Source organism: Vanellus vanellus (genome assembly GCF_965231255.1).
Source record: "Vanellus vanellus genome assembly, chromosome: 1".
Lineage (NCBI taxonomy): Eukaryota > Metazoa > Chordata > Aves > Charadriiformes > Charadriidae > Vanellus > Vanellus vanellus.
Genome location: NC_138905.1, coordinates 146,866,670 through 146,887,260, shown reverse-complemented (window position 1 = coordinate 146,887,260; position 20,591 = coordinate 146,866,670). Strand labels below are relative to the sequence as shown.

Below are 20,591 nucleotides of genomic sequence, written 5' to 3'. Positions count from 1 at the left end.
AGAGCCTCTTTTCCATCTTCCTTTGCCCTTTCAGAGAATCAGGGTTATCTAAATTAGACATTTAAACAGAAGAAGTGTGAGAGGCTAACTTGCAGAGGGAAAAGCTCAACACACTTATGAGAAAGACTAGAAATAGAAACTACTGCGAACATCCCAGCTCACGATTAATTATGCCATCAGGCTGTCTATATACAGACTGTCATCTTTTTATTTGCCCTAAGCATAGAAGTCTTAAAACTTTATTAAGCACTTTCAGGAAGTCCAGCATTCAATGATTCTTGTTATGAAAAAAAAAAAAAAAAAAGGAAAGGCCTAAGTGCTGATTACTGGGAGAGACAAGTGATGGAGAAAAGAGAGAGGTACACATGATCCAGAAGACAGTGATTAGTATCATCTTATTAGGGCTACTGTGGTAACACCAAACGTAAACTAACCTGGAGAGCCATACTCATGTCTTGGTAACCTACAGATCTTAGGCATCACTTCCATTAGGGTCTTGACATACTGAAGAATCGTCCCTTGTAACTAAGAGAAAACAGATATGCGTAAATGCGTCAGTGTTATTGAACTGAGAAACTTCACAACAAATTGCATTCAAACTACACATGAATTGACCAAGCTCTAAAAATCTTGCATTTCATTCTGTCAGTCATCATCTCCAAAAATGCAACTTTTTCAAATGAGTACAGTTACACTTTCCTCCATTTGGCATTTGACCTTTTGCTACAGGAAGAGTGGCACAACAGCTAAGGCCAGGAAGGTAAAAAGGAGGAAATCATGTTCTTCTCTTGCAGACTGTCTCTAGTGTCTAACCAACTTACAGATTTTTGGTAAAAAAATGTTGCATTTGAATGCTTTCAAAAACAACAACAGAAAAATCCTTAGCATTAGGTACGTCTGTAACAGCTCAAATTGGCTACTCCAGACATACCAGTTAAGACACAGTCCAGCCTAGAGTTCATACTAGTTAAGACACAGTCCATAGCATCTTACATTCAGTCTGCCTTTCTCCCACTAAACCCCTATCTCATACTTGTCTCCCTACATCTGAGCATCTGCATCAGGCATCAGCAGGATACCTCCCCCTAGGCCTTTTAACCTCCTTTATAAATGCCCAAGTGTTCAATGCAACTTTTAATGAATCGAGACAATTTACCACTTAAATAAATAATAATAAAAAATCCCAAAAAAAACCCAACAAACCAACACTTGACCCTACAGCATGAAAAATATCTGTGGTTCCTCTTTCCCTGAAGAATAGACCATAGCACACCTTCAAGCAGGCTCCAACCTTTTTAGAACGTTAAAAAAAACATACTTAGAACGTCGTGAGAATTACTGTAAACAAACTGCTGAATGTCAGATGTTTGAGGTGAGATTATGAATACTACAGCTATGCCCCCGTATAGCTGGATTATTTTGTCAGCATGCTCCTTTCAGGCAACAGGGACCGGGAGGAAAAGACCATTTCTTTGGCTTAACCTTAACTACCACGCATTACGCCTGTATACGTAGATACTAATAATATACGAACGGGCAGCGCCTCAACCTCCTCATAGTTACAGCAAAAAGCCCTTTCTGGTATGAGATACACAGGCTGTACGGATAACTTCTTCAACATCTGGTCCGAGCACTGTTCTAAATAGGCTTGATGCTATCCATTGCTAGATCAAGCACTGAGATTAAACCTTCCTTGTTATTAAGGCATCATCTGTCAATGATGTTATTAATGAAAGCCCCAAGTTAGGCAAGGCAGAAAGCATGCTCCAGCTGTTCTCAAAAAGTACTGAGAAAGTGAATTTACAGTACAATCTTTAAGTAGAAATCAACTAATCTGAAACTTTCATACTTTTCCAGAGTTTACCCAGGACCTAACAGCATAGGTCTCCACACGTTAAATTTATGAAGGACCTAAGGTTTTCAAAATACTGCTCAGGCTACCAAGGCACATCTCCTATTGCTTTCACAGGACATTGGGTACTCTCAAACACAGCTTATATTGAACTTCAACTGAAGTAACATTTTAATTAGCTTTATCTGAGATCTTACTTTCACTTTGTTTTTCTTGAAACATTTCCTACCAGAAGAATAGCAGAAAATGAAAAGACAATTGACATACCAGGCTCTTGACAACTTTTAGCAACTCCTCCATCACCACTGCAATACCCTGATACCCAAGAAGTCTACAGATGACTTTAAAGTGAGGGGGACCAACAAAATTCCTGTAGTTGCTGTAGATACTGGAATATGCCAGATTCAATGCCTAAAACGAGATAACAGATATGATTAATGACAATTTCAGCTGACTGCACCTTTATAATAATCTCATTTAAACAGCATTTTAAAGCATATTAAAAATAAAATAATAACTTTGTATCTCTTTCTCTCTCCAGGAAGTTAAAATAAAAAGCTTCCCCTTTCTGAGGCAGGAATTTCAACCAAAATCTCTGTAAACACTTTTTTTTTCCCCACCGGGCATCTTCCACTTACCATTTATAAAGCCAGGAATCACAGAATGGTCAGGGTTGGAAGGGACCTCTGGAGATCATCTAGTCCAACCCCCCTGCCAGAGCAGGGTCACCTACAGCAGGTTGCACAGGATGGCGTCCAGGCGGGTTTGGAATGTCTCCAGAGTGGGAGACCCCACAACCTCTCTGGGCAGCCTGTGCCAGCGCGCTGCCACCCTCAAAGTAAAGAACATTTCCTCTTTCGTATTTTTCAATTTACACAGGTATAAAAGGATAAGAATAGTCAATGCCAATGTTCAGATCCCTGAATTTAAAGCACAGCTTCTATTCCTACATTGTCCATTTTATGTACAAAACATCTTGAAAGAAGTTACTCCATTTTTTAGTTCATAATAGGCGACACTTGAGGACTCCACTACGAAAACACCGGCCTTCTGCAGTTACTGCTCTTTGCTACTAATGAACATGGTTCTCTCTTTTTCAAACCCCTTAGCTGTACACAAGATCAAAGCAAATCTAAATCTGAGATGTAACCTCATGGAAATCCTTCTGGAGTTGAATAAATACAATCAGGTGGTTTGCCATATTAATGACTTTCTTCTGAACACAACTGTACAGACTGATGCTGTGCAGGGATTTAGGAACTGTTGGCTGAAGCCATGGATCAAAGAGGAGTTCGCTAACTTCACATCCTCCATTTCTGTATGTTCTCCTAGTATCCTGAAATTTAATTTTAAAAGGGAATCTTGCCAACCTTCCTTGCAGAAGGTTCTGTTGTATTTCCTTTTCTCTTCTGCAGTTTTCATTTTCTCTAATACACGCACAAAAGACAAACTGTTGAAATACATATGCATGAAATACTGTTAGACTTTCAACTCCACACACATCAGCTGTAATAGAAAATTTTCATTCACCAGTACCCAGAAAGAACATTGACCTTCCCTCCAGTACAGATCATGCCCCAATTATTTATGCAAGTCAATACCAGATACTGTAATAAATGGTATTGCAGAAAGAAACTACTAGGAATTCAAGTCATGAAACTCTATCAAGCCCTTGGAGGATTTTAGTCTCATTAAAAAAAAAGGACTTACAAATCATCCTTAGAAGAGATTGGGATAGAAGATACACATCTGCTTTCCAACATGTTTTGAACTGTGGTCTTAGAAATTTTAAAATTGGATCCTAGACTGATTTATAACGAATGCAAATTTGGCAACAGGTTAACATTTCTTGGCTACCTTTTGTGGATGTCTTAGATGTAGTTTACAAACCCTCATGGGTCAAAAATTGTTGCACTATGAAAGAAATATACGAAAGCACAGGCTCAGAAGAGACCATAACAAGAAATAAGAGATCCAAACCCAATTTTCCAAATCAGGCAACTCCTGACCTACGTGAAAAACATTGCATATGTTATTAAAACACACACACATAGAAAATTGCATAAATTTCTGTGCAACAAGCACAGAAAGTTATAACTGGCAATTTATTTCTTCAATGTGAAAATTCAAGAAGTTGCCAGTACTGAAATTTACTTGAAGCTTTAGTTATATTTCTTATGTGCCTGAACTTGTGTCTCCATCTGTGTGGAGAAACTATACAGCAAAACAGCCTGACCTGCAGAAGGTGGGTTTTTGGGGAGGGGTGTGTGTTTTTTTTTTTTTTATCTTGAGGGTCCTGGTGAACAAGAAGCCACCGGTCTGTCCTCGCAGCAAAGATGGCCAATAGTCAGCGGGGCTGCATCAGGCAGAGCACTGCCAGCAGGCTAAGGGAGGTATTCTATCCCTTCTACTCAGCACTGGTGAGACACACCTGGATTACTGGGGTCCAGTGATGGGCTTCCCAATACAGGAGAGACATATGGGAGAGTCCAGTAGTGGGCCTCAAAGATGATTAAGGGACTGGAGCATCTTTCCGATGAGGAAAGGCTGAGAGAGCTTGGGCTATTCAGCCTGGAGAAGAGAAGGCTCAGGGGGATCACATCCATGTGTGTTAAGTACCCGATAGAAGGAGTAAAGATGGTGGAGCCAACTCTGCTCAGCAGTGCCCAGTGACAGGACAAGGGACAATGGGCATAAACAGGAAATCCCATTTAAACATGAGAAAAAAAAACTTCACTGCTGTGAAGGTGGTCAAACAGAGAGGCTGTGGAGTCTCTATCCTTGAAGATTTTCTAGACCCAATCGGACACACCCCTGAGCAACCCATTGCAGGTCACCCTGCTCCGGAGGGTCACCCAGCCTCAGCCATCCATCAGTCCAGGAGACTCTGTTCTAAGGACCAGGGGGTTGTGTTGATTTTGTGGAAGAGTGATGTTTTCAAATTCTCAGCCATCTTTTCTGTGAACACAAACTAAAACAGACACTGGGCTAATTATTAGACTCCTAATATGCGACACAATCCTGCTATTATATTGGAGCTGGCTAGAAAGTCAAACTCCAAACACACTCCACCTGGCAGACAGCTTGAAGCTGCACCCCTCTAGTACAATGTGTGCATAGCTCTCCTCTTACAAAAAGGGGGTCTGGGGCATCAACGAGGGAAAGAACTGGTAAAACCTAATGAAAACATGTGCTGACAAATGTCCCAATACACTAAGTATATACACAGCTGTCCCTAAAAGGCGAGACTTCGTCTTTTACTTTTGGTGTTAAGTCTCAACAATAAATGTGTCCAAACTATCTATTTCAGCTATAGCGCAAAGAGAATCTTGCTTCAGTAGGTTAAAGCATTTTACTGCCACGAGGTTAAGGGGAGGGAACTCCTCTTCACAAAGCAGAAATTTGTCATAGGAATGCAAGTCCTAAAAACACGATTCGGTATTAAAAGCCTCACTAGTGCATAACAATAAGAAATCAGGCAATCTAAAAATACATCTTTCATTAAAGAAACACTCATGGGGAAATACCTAAAATGGTCCACCTGTAGTTGCTGGATTAGTGGAGCTTTATAAACTGTGACAAGGGATTTAGAAAACACCATTACACGCCACTGCTGCTCCCCCCCTGCCATGATGCACAAAAGCATAAAAATCCTTGGGGAAGAAGCTGCTAACAAAGTTGGCAGGGGGAAGGGAAGGAAAGAGAGAGAGGAAGCTTTTTTTTTTTTTTTTTAAACACTATGCTTGCTCCCTCCCCTACTTAAATAAAAAAAAAAGGAAAGAGAGAGTTGCTAGTTGCTGATGTCATCAAAGTGCTAACATTAATCACTCACAGCATCACTGGTACAGGCACAAGAGCATATAACAGGGATGTTCAGGCACTACACTGTCCAAGGGGAGGCAAGCAAGAGACAGGAGGAAAAGACATTATCTTTTCTCCTGTGTGTTCTTTGAAGAGCAAGGCAAAAGCACCTTTAGATAAGATGTGCTCTTGCATGAATTTAAGTGGAAGAGACAAAGAAACCATGCCACCAGCAGCATCGGAGAAAAAAATTGAAAGCACTAAGCAATGAGAATTTAGCCCAGGGAATCTGAGGGAAACAAAAAGCAAAGTGGCAAGGAGAGATCAGGTAGCAAATAACTCATCTGAAAAAGGATGCAGAAAATGTAGTGTTTATGTCATTTTCGCAGCAGCATCACTATATGAAAATTCTGTTCTGAAATTTCTGTCAGGAAGGGACGGTAAGTACTGACTTTATAATCTATAAAACATCAAATGGGTTTTCCAAACATTTACATGTCAGTAATTATGTCTTCTAATAACTGATGTTTTGTAACAATAGAAATGTATTCTTGTTATTTAACTAAAATCTAAACATTCGACTTACAAAATGCTATGAGGATGAAACTATTGTTTCTAGACTGTATTAGGATGTGCTCTATAAAAAATAAATTATAATTTTGAGTAATTGGGATCTACCAGCTATAGAGAAGACAACTGAAGTAGTAAAAGCTCTGATTTTACTAATGTGTCCAAATTAATATGTGCAGAAGTTGGGTAGATGCCAAAATGTGTCTAATAAGTTTATTTGATAGCAAACCCACTTCCTTTATATTGCTGCTGTATCAAAAAGGGTGTACTTAACACACGATTAGAATGGCAGCATCTACCCAGATCAGTCATATCTAAGGTTTTACATGGTAGTGAAAATAAATATAGATCTTTTTCTTCCCACTTCCCAATGAGCATAATCCAAAAGTCTCGAGTAATGATTTTCATACATAAACACAGAATTCTTACTATTAATGTAATGCAACTATTGAAATCCCGCTAAAATAATATATATTTTGCCAGCCTCCTATCTACTATAAAATACAATAAAAGTATTACAGAATTATTTCAGAATATGTCATGAGCAAATCTTATAAGCTTTCTTCATCAGGAGAATTTACAATAGTCAATTGTTATTTAGCCAGGAGACTTAATGAAACACAGTGTTACTGTTGGGGGGATTTATGTTCATTAAAAAAAGTAAGAAACTTTCAGTGTGGAATAAACTTTCACGAGTGCCACTAGAAACTGACTACTGAACTAAAAGAGAATCAGATTAAATTGCCGAGGTAGGCTCTTTTTCAAGTTACCCTCACAACAGGAAAAGCAAGAAAACCTGCCAAACAAACAAAAATTTACACTGCCTGTTATTAAGGTTTGTTTTGTTTTAAAATAACAATTTTAATTAAAAGTCTACCAAGACAGAAGCCAACTTTTTGTCCTGCAAGGAAGATACTCTTTAATAGAAGCATTTAGAGAATTGCAGAAAATAGATGTTTTCCTTATGCTATTTACAATGGTAACATAAGCGTAGAACCTCATAATATTGGCACGTTTTCCAATGTTAATTATTTTATAAGCAGGAGTGTTAGTTCAGGGCAAACAAACAATGGAATCACATACAATTGGTTAACACAGAGTATTAGTTATTTTTAAAAAAAAAAAACACTATCTATCCAAAGGGTATGCGATACTGAAAGGTGTACTTCACCAACTAAGCCTAGCTTGAGAAAGCACCTCCAAGAGGCTGACTAGCATCAAGATCAAATATTGTGATACTGATGCCACCAATGTACAATCATCACAGCGACTGCTCTAGCAGTGGCTACAGATGTGCCAACTCACCAGCAAAAACCAGAGTGTATCTGCGAGTAAGAAACTAATGTAAAATGATATTGAAGAAAAAATATCTGGTGATGTTTCCACATACTGTTTTGTATTTCAGTTGACTGTGACAGGCAAAAATCAAGACTTGTAGATGGCCAGAGGAATCTATCCCTCAAGATCCACTCCTGCCACCCCTCACTTGCCACTAAGCGTAAGAAAATTCACTGCTCACAAAAGCAAGTTTTGAGATTACAAAAAGCACCAAATGAAATGCAAGATACTCAGACTAGAGAGAAAAGCAAATGCTACATTTCTTTCCTTTAAAAACTAACCAGACAGCATACTCATTAGTCAAGTATTTTGTATGACAGGTAAAGAGTTAATTAGCTGGATGGTCAACTTGTCAGTCTTTAGTTTAATGCCAAAGTAGACAGCGGTTCAATTCAGTTTATATTTCAATGACCTTTTCTTATGAGTTTGATTTATAACATAAAATTAAGTATTAAGCTTTTTTTCCTATTATAAATGTTTATTCTATTAGAAAGAATACTCAGCATTGCTCCAAAGGAGAGAGGCATTTATTAATGCATCTGTTTAACCTTCTGATCGTTTGTTTTTCCCTGTGGGAGGGGCATATATTTCTGAAGTACAAAGCATGTTCACCTCTCCCCTTTATAGTCTTAAAGAGGTTTTCTTTCCCTTAATGTTACCTAACCACAAATTCCTTAGGACAAAAACATCCAGTGACCGTATAGTAGGAACTGTCCCAAATATGTAGGCAGCATTTATACCAAAGTTGACATAGAGGCAAATTTTGAACGGGATGCTGAGGGCCAGCATCCCCTCATTCCCTGTTGCAAGCACACGGTCATCTGAACAAAACCTGAGAATGGAAATAGTTCCCCGATTGAGGATTCTGCAAAACACACCATCTCATAGAGACAAGATCCAACTGACCACCTGGAAAAGCAGTAGCTCCAGTTGGATTTCTGTAAGCATATATCTAGCTTTTCACTTGGGAAAAAAGTACACAGTTTAAAAGGCTCCATGAACTGCCAACTCTCACTTTGATGCAGCAGTACAAGCAATATTAGCACAGTTTCCTAATAAACTCCTTCTCCTGTATTACAGAGCACTACGATTAAGATCCACACATCTCCACTGCTGCAACTTCTCAGTTACCTCCCTGGGAAACAAACCTCTCCCCTTTCCACGACGAGATCAGCATCGAGAGAGCAAAAAAAAAAAAAAACCTAAGCAACATTCCAATGGGAATAACAGTCCAAAACATCACAGGAACCACGGCAACGGTAATTTGGCCAAAAATGGCCAGTTGTGCTGACAGCTTTTACAGCGTCATGTACCACCCTAACTGGAACAGCATGCTATCTAGTTACTCAAGAAAGAGCTTTCAGAAGGAAGAGAGGGTTCCCACCAGTCGTTCCTCCTTTGTTGTTGAAAACCTGACTCCACTGACAACATACATCGTGTGTGTGACCTGCCAGTCCGCCAACCCCTCCAGTGACCAGTGCAGAGTTTTTAACACACTGGAACGAGACCCAGCATCTGCGAGCAACACCAAGAAAGAGCTGGCACTGGGCATCTGGCTCACCAGCAGCGTCCTGCTCCTCATCATTGCCGCAATCCTCCTCTACAGCTGCCTGCACCTCCTGTGCCGCAGGAGACGTGAGCGTCTGCAAGGGCAAAACAGGACATCTGAACAAGACCATGGGAAGGCGTGGACCAAAAGCACGGCGCACACCTCGGAGGAGCTTGACAGGCAGAGCCAACTGATGCAGGACACCGAGGAAAAGCATCCAGGTGGCATCCAGCTGGCCACAATCATAGAGAATCCCTCAGCATACAAGGAGCCTGTCATGCCAACTTCCAAAAGCCGGGAACAAGTGCTAACAACAAGACAGGGCTCTGCTATAAATTAGAAACCTTTAATCAGGGAGGAGATTTTTACTACATACAACATCCCATCTGCTTCAAACACATTGTGCGCACTGTCGGCACACACAACAGGGAGCTCCAACTGCTCACCACAGTGCTCCTGGCTCTACCTCTGGTGTCACGTCCCTTTCCAGCAGCCCATACACAGCCACAGATACTCAGAGGCAAAGGTTCAGATTCCCAAGAAGGGAGCACTTCAACCACACTCCATTATTTAAAATGAAGCATGTAGCAAATAATCAGGTTACATTTAGAGGGGATTTTTTTGGTTGCTTTTCTTTAGCCTAAAACAGCAAATAAATATAGAAATGCATCTAAAGTGACCAAGCGACTCTTATTTTTACTAGCATAAATTAAAACTGAGTAGAAGTTTTCAGATAGCAACCCAGACTGCTACACTACAGGCAACTGGAAGGTACAATCCTAGTGCAGTGGTTTGCCAGTGTGAGTTTTACCCCCACAATCCTGACTGCTTCTTAAACTACACTCTACAAACTACTACACTCACGACTATGCACTTCACCGACCATGGTGCTCTGCAAAGCTCCCACCCGAATGAGTCTCAGTGTGTAAGCTAAGGTCATCAGGATTTTAATGGTATCCTTTTGTCTGTCTTTGAAATTTCCCCTCAGTCTAAAAAAATATGCAAGTAGCAACTCTGCAAGGACACTTATAATGAAACTAAGGAAATACCCTGGGTTGTCATATTTTGCGCTCTTCTGTACCCACCACAAGCCACCTTCTGCTCCATGGGCAAGTGACTCCCTGTAGAGGAATTGGAGTTCAGAGAAGCAACTCCTGGCCCTTCCTCCTCTCTTTCCCTTTCAATGATGAAATTCATTCACCAGCTGCTAATTTCTATCCAACCGCAGAGTATGTTTTGTGTAATGAAGGGGGCAAGGAAGTAAAAACATGCCAAAACACATTTTAGTCATCCCACTCTGCCTTGAGCTTCATGGCAAAGTGCCAAGAAAGGCCCCTCGGACAGAAATCTGTTCACACCCACAACACGATGCATCTCGTCTGGCTTACATGTATGTATAAGCCACCCTGGTTTAAATCTCTTAAGTGCATTTGTGTTCCATAAAAACATAATAAAAGTTAGTATTGCTGTATAGTATGGTATGTTTAAAAAAAAACAAAGATACCCTGTGACTACAGGCATTTTAAACTGCTATTGATGCAAATGTATGCTTAAAGTCAGCTCTTGTTGACACAGCTCGGTTGTACCAGCACAGGCTGGAGAACTGCTGGCTGGGCCGCTGCCATCCCTTTCCACCACACCCTGGAAGCCAAGGGGGTGTACAGTTTTGGCAAGAGAGTGCCCACCGAATACTTCACAGCAGGCAGTGGGTCTTTTCAGCTACTGTATTTTGACAACATTTCCCACAACTTGTGAAAGACGTCAACTCTTACATTGCTAGGAAGACAGGAACTGGCATAAGTTTGAAGCGTCGTCTTTACTTTTTTCTACTAGGATAGGTACGACACACAGAAACACGTACTGAATGGGGGCGAGTATTACTTTTAGAAAACACTTCAAAAGACGTCTCGTGTTAAGTTAGCAATAACATGTTCTCCCCTGCATAGCATTTCCTCCAGCTGACACATGGTTTTCTTTGTCTTACACACCAGTCTTAAATAAACTGTGAAGATGACAACAGTTTACTGCTGTTTCATGAAACAGACACTGAAAAACTCGTTTCAGAGCATGAAGCCAACACTACAGGTTTACTGCCAAAAAGGGGTGGCTGGGGAGCAGAGACAGAAAACAATGCTTTAAAATCATCTTATAACCAAACTAACAGTAACACTTCTCTGACTAGGATTTCATCAGAGAGAAAGATTGTTTTAATGTTAAAGGGATGAAGAGACATATATTTTCATCTCTGCCAACATCTTGGGCCCTTGAAATCCTGTTTACTTCTCTGCATCTCTGTTTCTTTATGTGGGCTTTAAGGCAGTTGAATACATGTATTTACATGCATTTATATGTTATACACACATGTATATACCATACTGAGAACAAGGCGCAGTTCAGTCTTAAAGAAGTTTTGAGGCGATTCACCTACTGAATTTTGTTATTTATATACAAACACATATATACAAAAAGACACATGTTTATATCAGGTTGAGAAGGCAAGGAGCTACCACAGAAGTGCTCCCAGAAACGGGATTTACCTCATCTGAATAGAAAACCATTCCACCCAAGGAGTTTACTGAGCATTACTTAGATAAACATTTATATCCCCTCACAAGTAATGGACCATCTTGCACCCACTGCAAATAAGCAATGCATAAGGAGTGCCACCCAACTTCTGCACGAGCTGTGAAGCACTCGTGTCATCACAGTGCTGCGCGATTCTTTGTCTCTTGTTCAGAAACTTTTATCACATATTCATTCAGGTTCACTCTGGCAATTCAGTGTTTTGGTAGTTCACTGTCCAGTTTTAGGAGTGCTCTAGTAAGGGGCAATTATTCTCACTGATTGCTAAACTTATAACAAGATGCAACATAGTGCAAACTGATGTTAATTTGTGCACCAGCAGGAGGTAAAAACCATTATATTCACACTAAGAAGTATTTTCCAAAGGCGTCTTTTTTCACAAAACAAATGACTTAGCATCTACAAAATGCAGAAGACATACAAACATGAAAACCTTTGGAAAATGTTGAATAAGACAGAAAGGAACCTCCTTAATTCTGGCCTACACAATCTCTATAAAACCAGGTACTTCATTAACGTGCAAAGCTAGTTTCAAATCCCCAGAACAGACGTTTTCTTATATGTACATTATTAAGGATTGTATGCACCCAACCCATGTTGCCAAATTTCAATCTGCTGACATTCTTTTCATTAATCCTACACACACTTCACCTGAGTAAAGAGATTTCAATGACCATGCTCAATGAGCTTTTAAAATACACCAGCTCACTTAAAAGGCTGACAAGCTTTTACAGGTCAGCTCCTTCCCACCTGACAGCTCTGCTTCCACATCAGCCAGGGGAAGTAAGTTGTATCTGTGGGTTTCTGTTTTGCTAATTGGATGAAGATACCACTTAGAAAACTTCAGATGCAACAGAATGTGGACACAACTGTATGCTAAGGATCAATACACATTAATATAGACCAAATGCTCTGATCCATTTAGAAAGATCTGAGAATATGTAAACACTTTGAGATAAAAACTAAACATTTCTTTAATTATTCTTAAGTGAGCACACTGCTCATGCAAAGCTTCTGCACAGAAAGCATTTGGCCATTACAGTCCAATACATGCATGTATGGATGCACATATATGCACAAAACACCACAATGCTCTTGTCTTGACCTAAACAAACACCATGGATTGCTAAAAAAAACCCAAACAACCAAAAAAAAAATCCAAAACAACCCAAACCCAACCAATAACAAAGAAGTCCAATAAGGAAAAAAGTCATATTCCTTAGCTATGTGATCAATACGAAGTGCCCACCTGAATACCTTAAATAGTTCAAGAACTCAATTAAGACAATAAAATAAAAAAATACATAGCTATTCCATACCCCAACATTATCCAATCAGGAGGCAATTCAACAACATAACCATTAAAGGACACAAAGAAAGATATACTCTGTCAAAAGCCTAACTATATAGTACACAGAATAAAATAATGCAATTATATCATGCACTAGAACGTGTAGCCTCTATCACATAAGAATTACTGTTACTTGATATATATCGTAGAAATGTCCTCCTACAATTCCATTCAGATATCCTCAATTACAAAATACATTACATTCAAGAATGAAAATATGCTCTTGTAAAAATTTAAATACCTGCTAGTATAGGCTTATCTAGTCATGAAACTTGCTCCAGAAATGCATCTAAGAACCCACCCTCAATTGCTCCTTCTCATATAGAAAAATAATCAGATTTCTGAAAATGTATAGCTCTCAGAGTAAAGATTACTAAACTCATTTTAATAATGTAACCTTACTGATAAAAAAAGTGTTCCTCAGTTAATCCCTACTGTATCATCACTTAGATAAATTAAGTTAGCAATCTCTACTAAATTCAGTGGGGTTTTTTGCTCTTTACACTGCATCTGGTGAATTCCTAAAATAGTAAGGAACACAATAACTCTAATGTAAGAAAATCCCACTTTCCCAGAATTTACTGTTCCCTGTTGGAGAACAATTATATAAAACACTATTCACAGTACCAGACAATCAGCTGTTACATTCCACACTAAAGACATGTGAAACCTTTTCCATCTCCTTTACATTTTAAAAGCATGAAAGTTTTACAAATGCAGCAGATATATTAGGAATGAAATTTGTAACTTCTGAGCTATCTCTTCAGCTCTCAAAAACTAGCTTGCTGGGCAAATCACAGAGATTGCACTGTGTAACTAGGGTACGATGTGCAGAAAATAACAGTAAAACAAGGACTCATTATGCTCATGTTTAAGTAGGGGCTAGATAATGAAAGTAGCTAGACATGAAAATGGGATTTACAGCACACTTGTATAAATGAGGATAATTGAGTACATAATCTTAGAACTTTTTTTTAGTCAAATTTTAGTCTGAATTCATCCTTCTATTTTTATTGATCTTTTCCATACTTTCATTTTGCCTCCCAGATACTCAAGAAAACAATGCAAAATTAAGAGCAACTTGTTATCTTGTTAAATATTCTCCAATGATTTTTACTGCTGTCGGAAGGAGATCAATATTTCTGACTGGGTATTAAAAATGCAGATGTATGTAACATGCTATGCTTTTAACTGTTGTTAAGATTCCCACAGTAATTCTGAAGCATAAGAAAATAAATCTGCAGTGATCAGGGAGAATAAATCTATCCTTCCAACATACAATACTGCACACATGAGCCTATATAGCATTGCTCCTGTGAATAAAGGCTAACTTTCCTCACTTGGATAGCTCCATGAAAGCCCACGACTGTTCTCTTGTGCCAAGTACTCTCCCAACTTGTCACCTACGTAAGCCACTTTCCAACCTCAATACTGGGCATTGCCTTAAGGCACAGAGTACGTGACTGCATATCATGTACACTTCTATTGAAAACTTGCATAAGCCTTCTAGGCACTCCTAATCTGCAAAGCAAGAAACATGATGCTAATACAGGAGATGAGATGGCCAGAAGGCCAACTTCATCACAATGACTTTGAGGTCCTTGGGTTGAAGATGCCAAAGAAATGCTAGTTTCTTTTTTTTTTTTTTTTTTTAAACAATTTAAGCAGTTTGGTATCTGATAGTTTAGGATGCTCATAATCTATATTACTTTTAAGTCCGATAACATCTGAAGCAGTTTTTCCTATCTGTTCCCTTTTCTCCTTCCATCACAGTCTTCATCCCTGTAACAAGGGAGCAGCTGCACCCAAGATGGGCTCTTGTTCTCACTTCACCAGATGACTAATTAATCTTTTCTTTGAGTCTGCTCTGCCACTATAAGCAACTGTGCAATGCAAGGTGGTTGAGAGAGGGACTTATTTTTAGCTATGACAGATAAGACTAACCATCAGACTAATCACTTGCACTTCGGCTGAAAAATACGATGAGCTTCACAGCAAAGTCAGAAAAAAAAGCATATGTTGAATTTAAAATACCCACAAAATGTATTTGAGTTCATTTTTAATAACTTTCATATTCTGTGATTTCTATAATTAAAAAAGATACCTTTAAAAATTAGCAAACCATAAATATAAAGGGAATTAGATCCAACCTTCGATCCATAGAGGTACTGTGGCTGTGCATTAGGCTGCTTATCTCTCTGAAACTCCTGAGAAAACGGTAGCACGGTCCGAACAAATCTATAAAAACAAAATAAAGAATTCATTAATTATACTTAGGTGAGTAGGTATGTGCCTAACGCAGCTTAGCCTGCATGATACTGCTTTTGTCTACATATAAAAATCAAAGCCAGACTGGTAGCCTTTCATCCCAAGTTGACACTGGAGGAGTGCATAGCCTGCGTTGCCCAAAAGTCTGGACACAAATCATAATGCACTTCTCCATCACTTACTGGGACCCTGTTCTTCTAGTGGTGTGCAGGGTCTCAAAATACTTCTCACCTCTACTCTAGCCCAGCCCAGCAAAAAGAGAAGCAACCAACAAACTAGAAATAGCCTCTCACAGAGAGTCAGGAAGTTCCTTGTGCTTCTAAAATTAAGTCCTTGAGAACAAACTATACCTTCAAAGAAGCACGTGACATTTCTATTAATTGTTTTGGAGTTGTGTCTGTCTCCCCCACAAAAGAAACACACAGCAAGAGAAATACTTCAGATTAATACCTTTTAAAAAAAAAAAAAAAAGTCAGGAGGAAGGGTATAAACCCTGTAGCAAAATTAATGATTCAAAAGTTTGATCATAGTTTAGTGTGAGCTTTACCTTTTGTATATTTTTAAGAGGATGACAAGAGAATTACAAAGATATGGAGTACTGCAAAAGATAGGATCGAACAGCCTACTCCAAACCAAGGGCCCCAGAGTCTGAAGAATGGTGCTCGGGCTGAACTCTGCAGGCACGAGCTCTCTCTTGAGCAAGCAGCACAGACCTGCTCCCCGATGTTGCCTGTTAACTGGGTAATGCACATTTTGCAGCACTACAGTTTTAGTGCAGAAAGAAGTTAATCAACACCTACTACAAGACCGATTCTGCTTGACTTTACTAAACCGAGCAAAATTATTGGTGCCTGTGTTTACAGGTTGGATGGATACTTTATTTTTTAACTTGATAAGAAGGACTTCTTGACAAATGGTGCAAAGCTGCATATACACAGTGAAGAGGAAAAACACCTATTTGAGAAGCGTACATCAAATTTTGTATCAGATCAGGCTGTTCTGAGTGATAGCTGAGTAAAAGAAATGTAATGCATCTAGGAAAGGGTTTCAGGAAAGGAAGTTTGCAATATGTTATAATATCATAAGATACAATTATATCTTGATTTGGTTTTGTTTAAAATATGTTTGAATTTAATCAACACACAAAATAAATGATTCATTAGTATTTTTTCCTAGAAAGAACATAGAAATTCTATTTTTAATACATCCATTTTCTAGCTGAAAACAAAAACAGCCATGCTAATAAAAAATTGTTTCACCAACAAATTGCACCATGTTGCTTACAATTATTTCCACTGTTTTATTTCTGAGTAATCTTTCTCTCCAAATCCTATTCCTTTTTAAACCAACACCAATTTTCAAGCCCTAAGAAAATCTCTAAAATGAAAGAAATCAAAAGAGATAGCATGTCATTTGTGGTAAGACTGGGTTTCAGCGTGGAGATGTATTGAGCAAGAGCTGATTTGTTATCACTAAACTAAAGCCCTCACAAGGAAAAGAGTGTTTCAGAATGTAAATGTGGGTGTATCCCATGACTTGGGAAGGTGTAACTATTATTCTTTCTCTTTTCAAAAAGGTATTATAAATATATTTGAACTACAGTGTCATTAGTGTCTGGGCGCTAACCAATCAGACTGTATTTGGATTTGAGAAGAAATCACAGCCTCAGAAATCAACTACCAGAGAAACAGTTCCAAGACACAGTCTCTTAAGTTTCATTAGCTCTGTACAAACACAAGTGTGTTCCCAGTGCTCCTTTACATTCTTGGGGGTTTCTCCACCTCTAATGTTTTAGAATAGTAGCAAAATAACCTTAAAGGTTTCTTAAAGACTTGAAGCAAGTACCATTTTATATTTTCTTGAGGGACATGAGTGCAAGATGCCAAGAGAGGACAAGAGGTTAAGAAAAGGAAGCAGGAGCAAGACATACAGTCACTTGGTACCTTACGGTGGGGCTATGGCTAAATACTGAGGATACAATCAAGGAAAAGAGAGAGTGCATCATTCTAGGAGGTATGTGACAATCCAAATATATCATTCAGGTAAATATTAGAGAATTCTTCTCTCAAAACTAAGGGCTATGTAGAAACAGTTTAGCATCATCTGCTATTCTTCAAACTGTTTCAATATGTGTGTGTTTTCTTTTTGACATCCTGCTGGTTGGCTTCCTCCTGCTTCTCCTCCAAGAAACAGAAACCTCTCTTTGAAGGACTGAAGCACTTCAACTATCAATGCTAGGCAAATTTTTACTTTCCCTTGGATACTACTGGATGCTGGGTTTGGCATACTCCAACATAATCAGTTCTTTTCAATTTTAATCAGTGTTGATGATCTCACAGCAATTTACCCATTTTAATCAACGCAGGTTGTAAGCAAAGTAGATTAAGCAGATGAAAAGCCTGCTGGCTTACCAAAGCTTTGCAACAGTGATTGCTAAAGGACAACATGAGCCTGTAAGTATTTTAGGGATCAAATCATTTTCTATCCTTATTTCTGTGATACCTACCAGGAAGCAGTTTATAGTGAGCACTTTACAAACTAACCTAAATGATTCTGTGATTCTAATTACCATGATCTGTTTAAGAAAATAAAGAGAAATTTGAAAGAGACTACTTTGGTCAATAAGCCCACTGCTTTGCTGCTGCAGGCACCAGATCAGACAATCTCATTCACAAAATTCCTGAGCTTCATCTCAGAACTAGTAAGATACCACAATACTCCCTTCCTGCTCATACAGAAAGGGTCTCTCTGCACTTCCCTGTCTAATTGGTATGACACTTCTCAAATTTGCTTGTCCTGTCTACCAGATCTAAGAGTAGTCCCCGCACCTCCTCTCTTAGTGAATGGTAGATCTAACTCACCCTTCTTGAACATGAACATCAAGACAGAGAAAACAGGAGGCTACAAACTGAAGTGTGAAGAAACAGCAGACCAAACAGAGCATGAAAGAGTAACAGATATCCACCACTCCATTGCTATCACCTTTCCTTTTCTTTTTTTTTAGGTGCTTGTTGACAAATTTGATGGAGCATTTGACTACAGTCACCCCTACTTTGCATCAGCCTGTTTAACTGCACCATTTGGCTCTTTGTAGCAGAAACTACGTAGTTTTCACTGCCAGGCTGCTCTTTCAGGTTTGCTCCAGCAGTGTCTGAAAAGGCTGAAAATTTTTCTGAAGAGTGACTATCACAGAGTATATGCAAGACAAGAAGACACAGCTGTTCTCTTTTCAAAACTAGTCTCAAAAGCAGTACGAGAGAGAGAGCTCGCAAAAGGAAGGGGGAGGCAGGCAGAAAGACAAAAAATAAAAAGCTGGTCTTTTTGTTCATTCTGTGACAAATCTGTATCCTCAGAAGAAACATGTCATATTGCATTTGGAACAGTGCTATACACATGAATTTTTAGCAGAAAAAACAGATTTGGATAATGTGTTGAGAGGAGATGGTGCTACAAGTCTGACTACTGTCTCCGGAAGCTTGTATCATTTGTGTCAAGAAAGCACAGAAAATCCTCAATTCAAATAAATGCCTAGGCTGTCTCGCAGCTTGCTCCTCTGTTAGCCCTGAAAACAAAACATGCTATCATGGAAGGAAAAGACCAGCTTAGAATTAGTAAAGAAAATAAGGCAGAATAGTGGAAAGGGAATAAAGAACAAAAATCTAGAAGTTGTCCTGTCATCTGAACCCTCTGGACAGCCTTAGTCCTCCTAACTCCACAAAGATACAGAGGAATGAAAAAAGTACAGATGTGGGCATAAGCATGAAAGATTCCTGGTGTGGAAAGACATTTGGCTTGGAAAAACATGCAACTGAGGGCCAACATAGAATCATAGAATGGTTTAGGTTGGAAAGGACCTTGAAGATCATCGAGTTCCAACCCAACCTCCCACTAGACCAGGTTGCCCAAGGCCACATCCAGCCTGGCCTTAAACACCTCCAGGGATGGGGCCTCAACAACCTCTCTGGGCAACCTGTTCCAGTGCCTTACCACCCTCAAAGTGAAAAACTTCTTCCTAATGTTTAATCTGAACATGCCCTCTTCCAGTTTAAAGCCATTCTCCCTCGTCGTATTGCTACATGCCCTTGTAAAAAGTCCTTCCCCAGCTCTCCTCTAGGCCCCCTTTAGGTACTGGAAGGCCGCAATAAGATCTCCCTGGAGCCTTCTCTTCTCCAGGCTGAACAGCACCAACTCTTTCAGCCGCTCCTCATAGGAGAGGTGCTCTAGCCCTCAGATCATCCTCATGGCTCTCCTCTGGACACGCTCCAGCAGGTCCATGTCCTTCTTACGTTGGGGACTCCAGAGCTGGATGCAGGATGGGGTCTCACGAGAGTGGAGTAGAGGGGCAGAATCACCTCCTTTGACCTGCTGGCCACACTTCTTTTGATGCAGCCCAGGATACGGTTGGCCTTCTGGGCTGCAATTGCACACTGCTGGCTCATGTTGAGCTTCTCGTCAATCAGCACACCCAGGTCCTTCTTCTCAGGGCTGCTCTCCAGCCATTCCCCGCCCAGCCTGTATTTGTGCTTGGGATTGCCCCGAACCAGATCTAAGACCTTGCACTTGGCCTTGTTGAACTGCATGAGGTTGGCTTGGGCCCACCTCTGCAGCCTATGCAGGTCCCTCTGGATGGCATCCCTCCCCTCCAGCACGTCTACCTCTCCACACAGCTTGGTATCATCGGCAAATTTGCTGAGGGTGCACTCGACCCCACTGTCCATGTTGCTGACAAAGACATTGAACAGTACAGGTCTCAGTACCAACCCCTGAGGAACGCCACTTGTCACTGCTCGCAACTTGGACATCGAGCCGTTGACCACAACTCTGAGTGCGACCGTCCAGCCAGTTCTTTATCCACCGAGTGGTCCATTTGTCAAATCCATGTCTCTCCAATTTAGAGACCAGGATATCGTGTGGGACAGTGTCAAACACTTTGCACAAATTCAAGTAGGTGACATCAGTTGGTCTTCCCTTGTCCACTGCCACTGTAACCCCTTCGTAGAAGGCCACCAAATTTGTCAGGCATGACTTGCCCTTGGTGAAGCTGTGCTGGCTGTCACCAATCACCTCCTTGTTTACTACATGCCTCAGCAGAGTTTCCAGGAGGATCTGCTCCATGATCTTGCCAGGCACAGAGATGAGACTGACTAGCCTGTAGTTCCCTGGGTCTTCCTTGTTTCCCTTTTTGAAAACAGGGGTTATGTTTCCCCTTTTCCAGTCGGCAGGAACCTCTCCAGACCACCACGACTTCTCAAATATGATGGCTCGTGGCTTAGCAACTT

At 40.0% G+C, this 20,591-nt stretch overlaps 2 protein-coding genes across 2 annotated transcripts in view; one reads left to right on the top strand and one right to left on the bottom strand.

Annotated features, from left to right (window-relative positions):
- The window catches only part of CYFIP1 (cytoplasmic FMR1 interacting protein 1), an 83,999-nt gene that overhangs the window by 15,331 nt on the left and 48,077 nt on the right, over window positions 1–20,591 (bottom strand). The window contains exons 23-25 of the mRNA XM_082495499.1: window positions 15,195–15,282; window positions 2,120–2,263; window positions 435–525 (exon numbers count right to left, since the gene is read on the bottom strand). Coding sequence (XP_082351625.1) covers window positions 435–525; window positions 2,120–2,263; window positions 15,195–15,282 — 323 coding nt within the window. The remainder of the gene's footprint in view (window positions 1–434; window positions 526–2,119; window positions 2,264–15,194; window positions 15,283–20,591) is intronic.
- LOC309679664 (fibronectin type III domain-containing protein 9-like) lies at window positions 8,779–9,450 on the top strand (the record flags this gene model as incomplete). Its single annotated transcript, XM_082493039.1, has 1 exon — window positions 8,779–9,450. One exon carries the CDS (start codon window positions 8,779–8,781, stop codon window positions 9,448–9,450), a length of 672 nt encoding a protein of 223 aa, XP_082349165.1.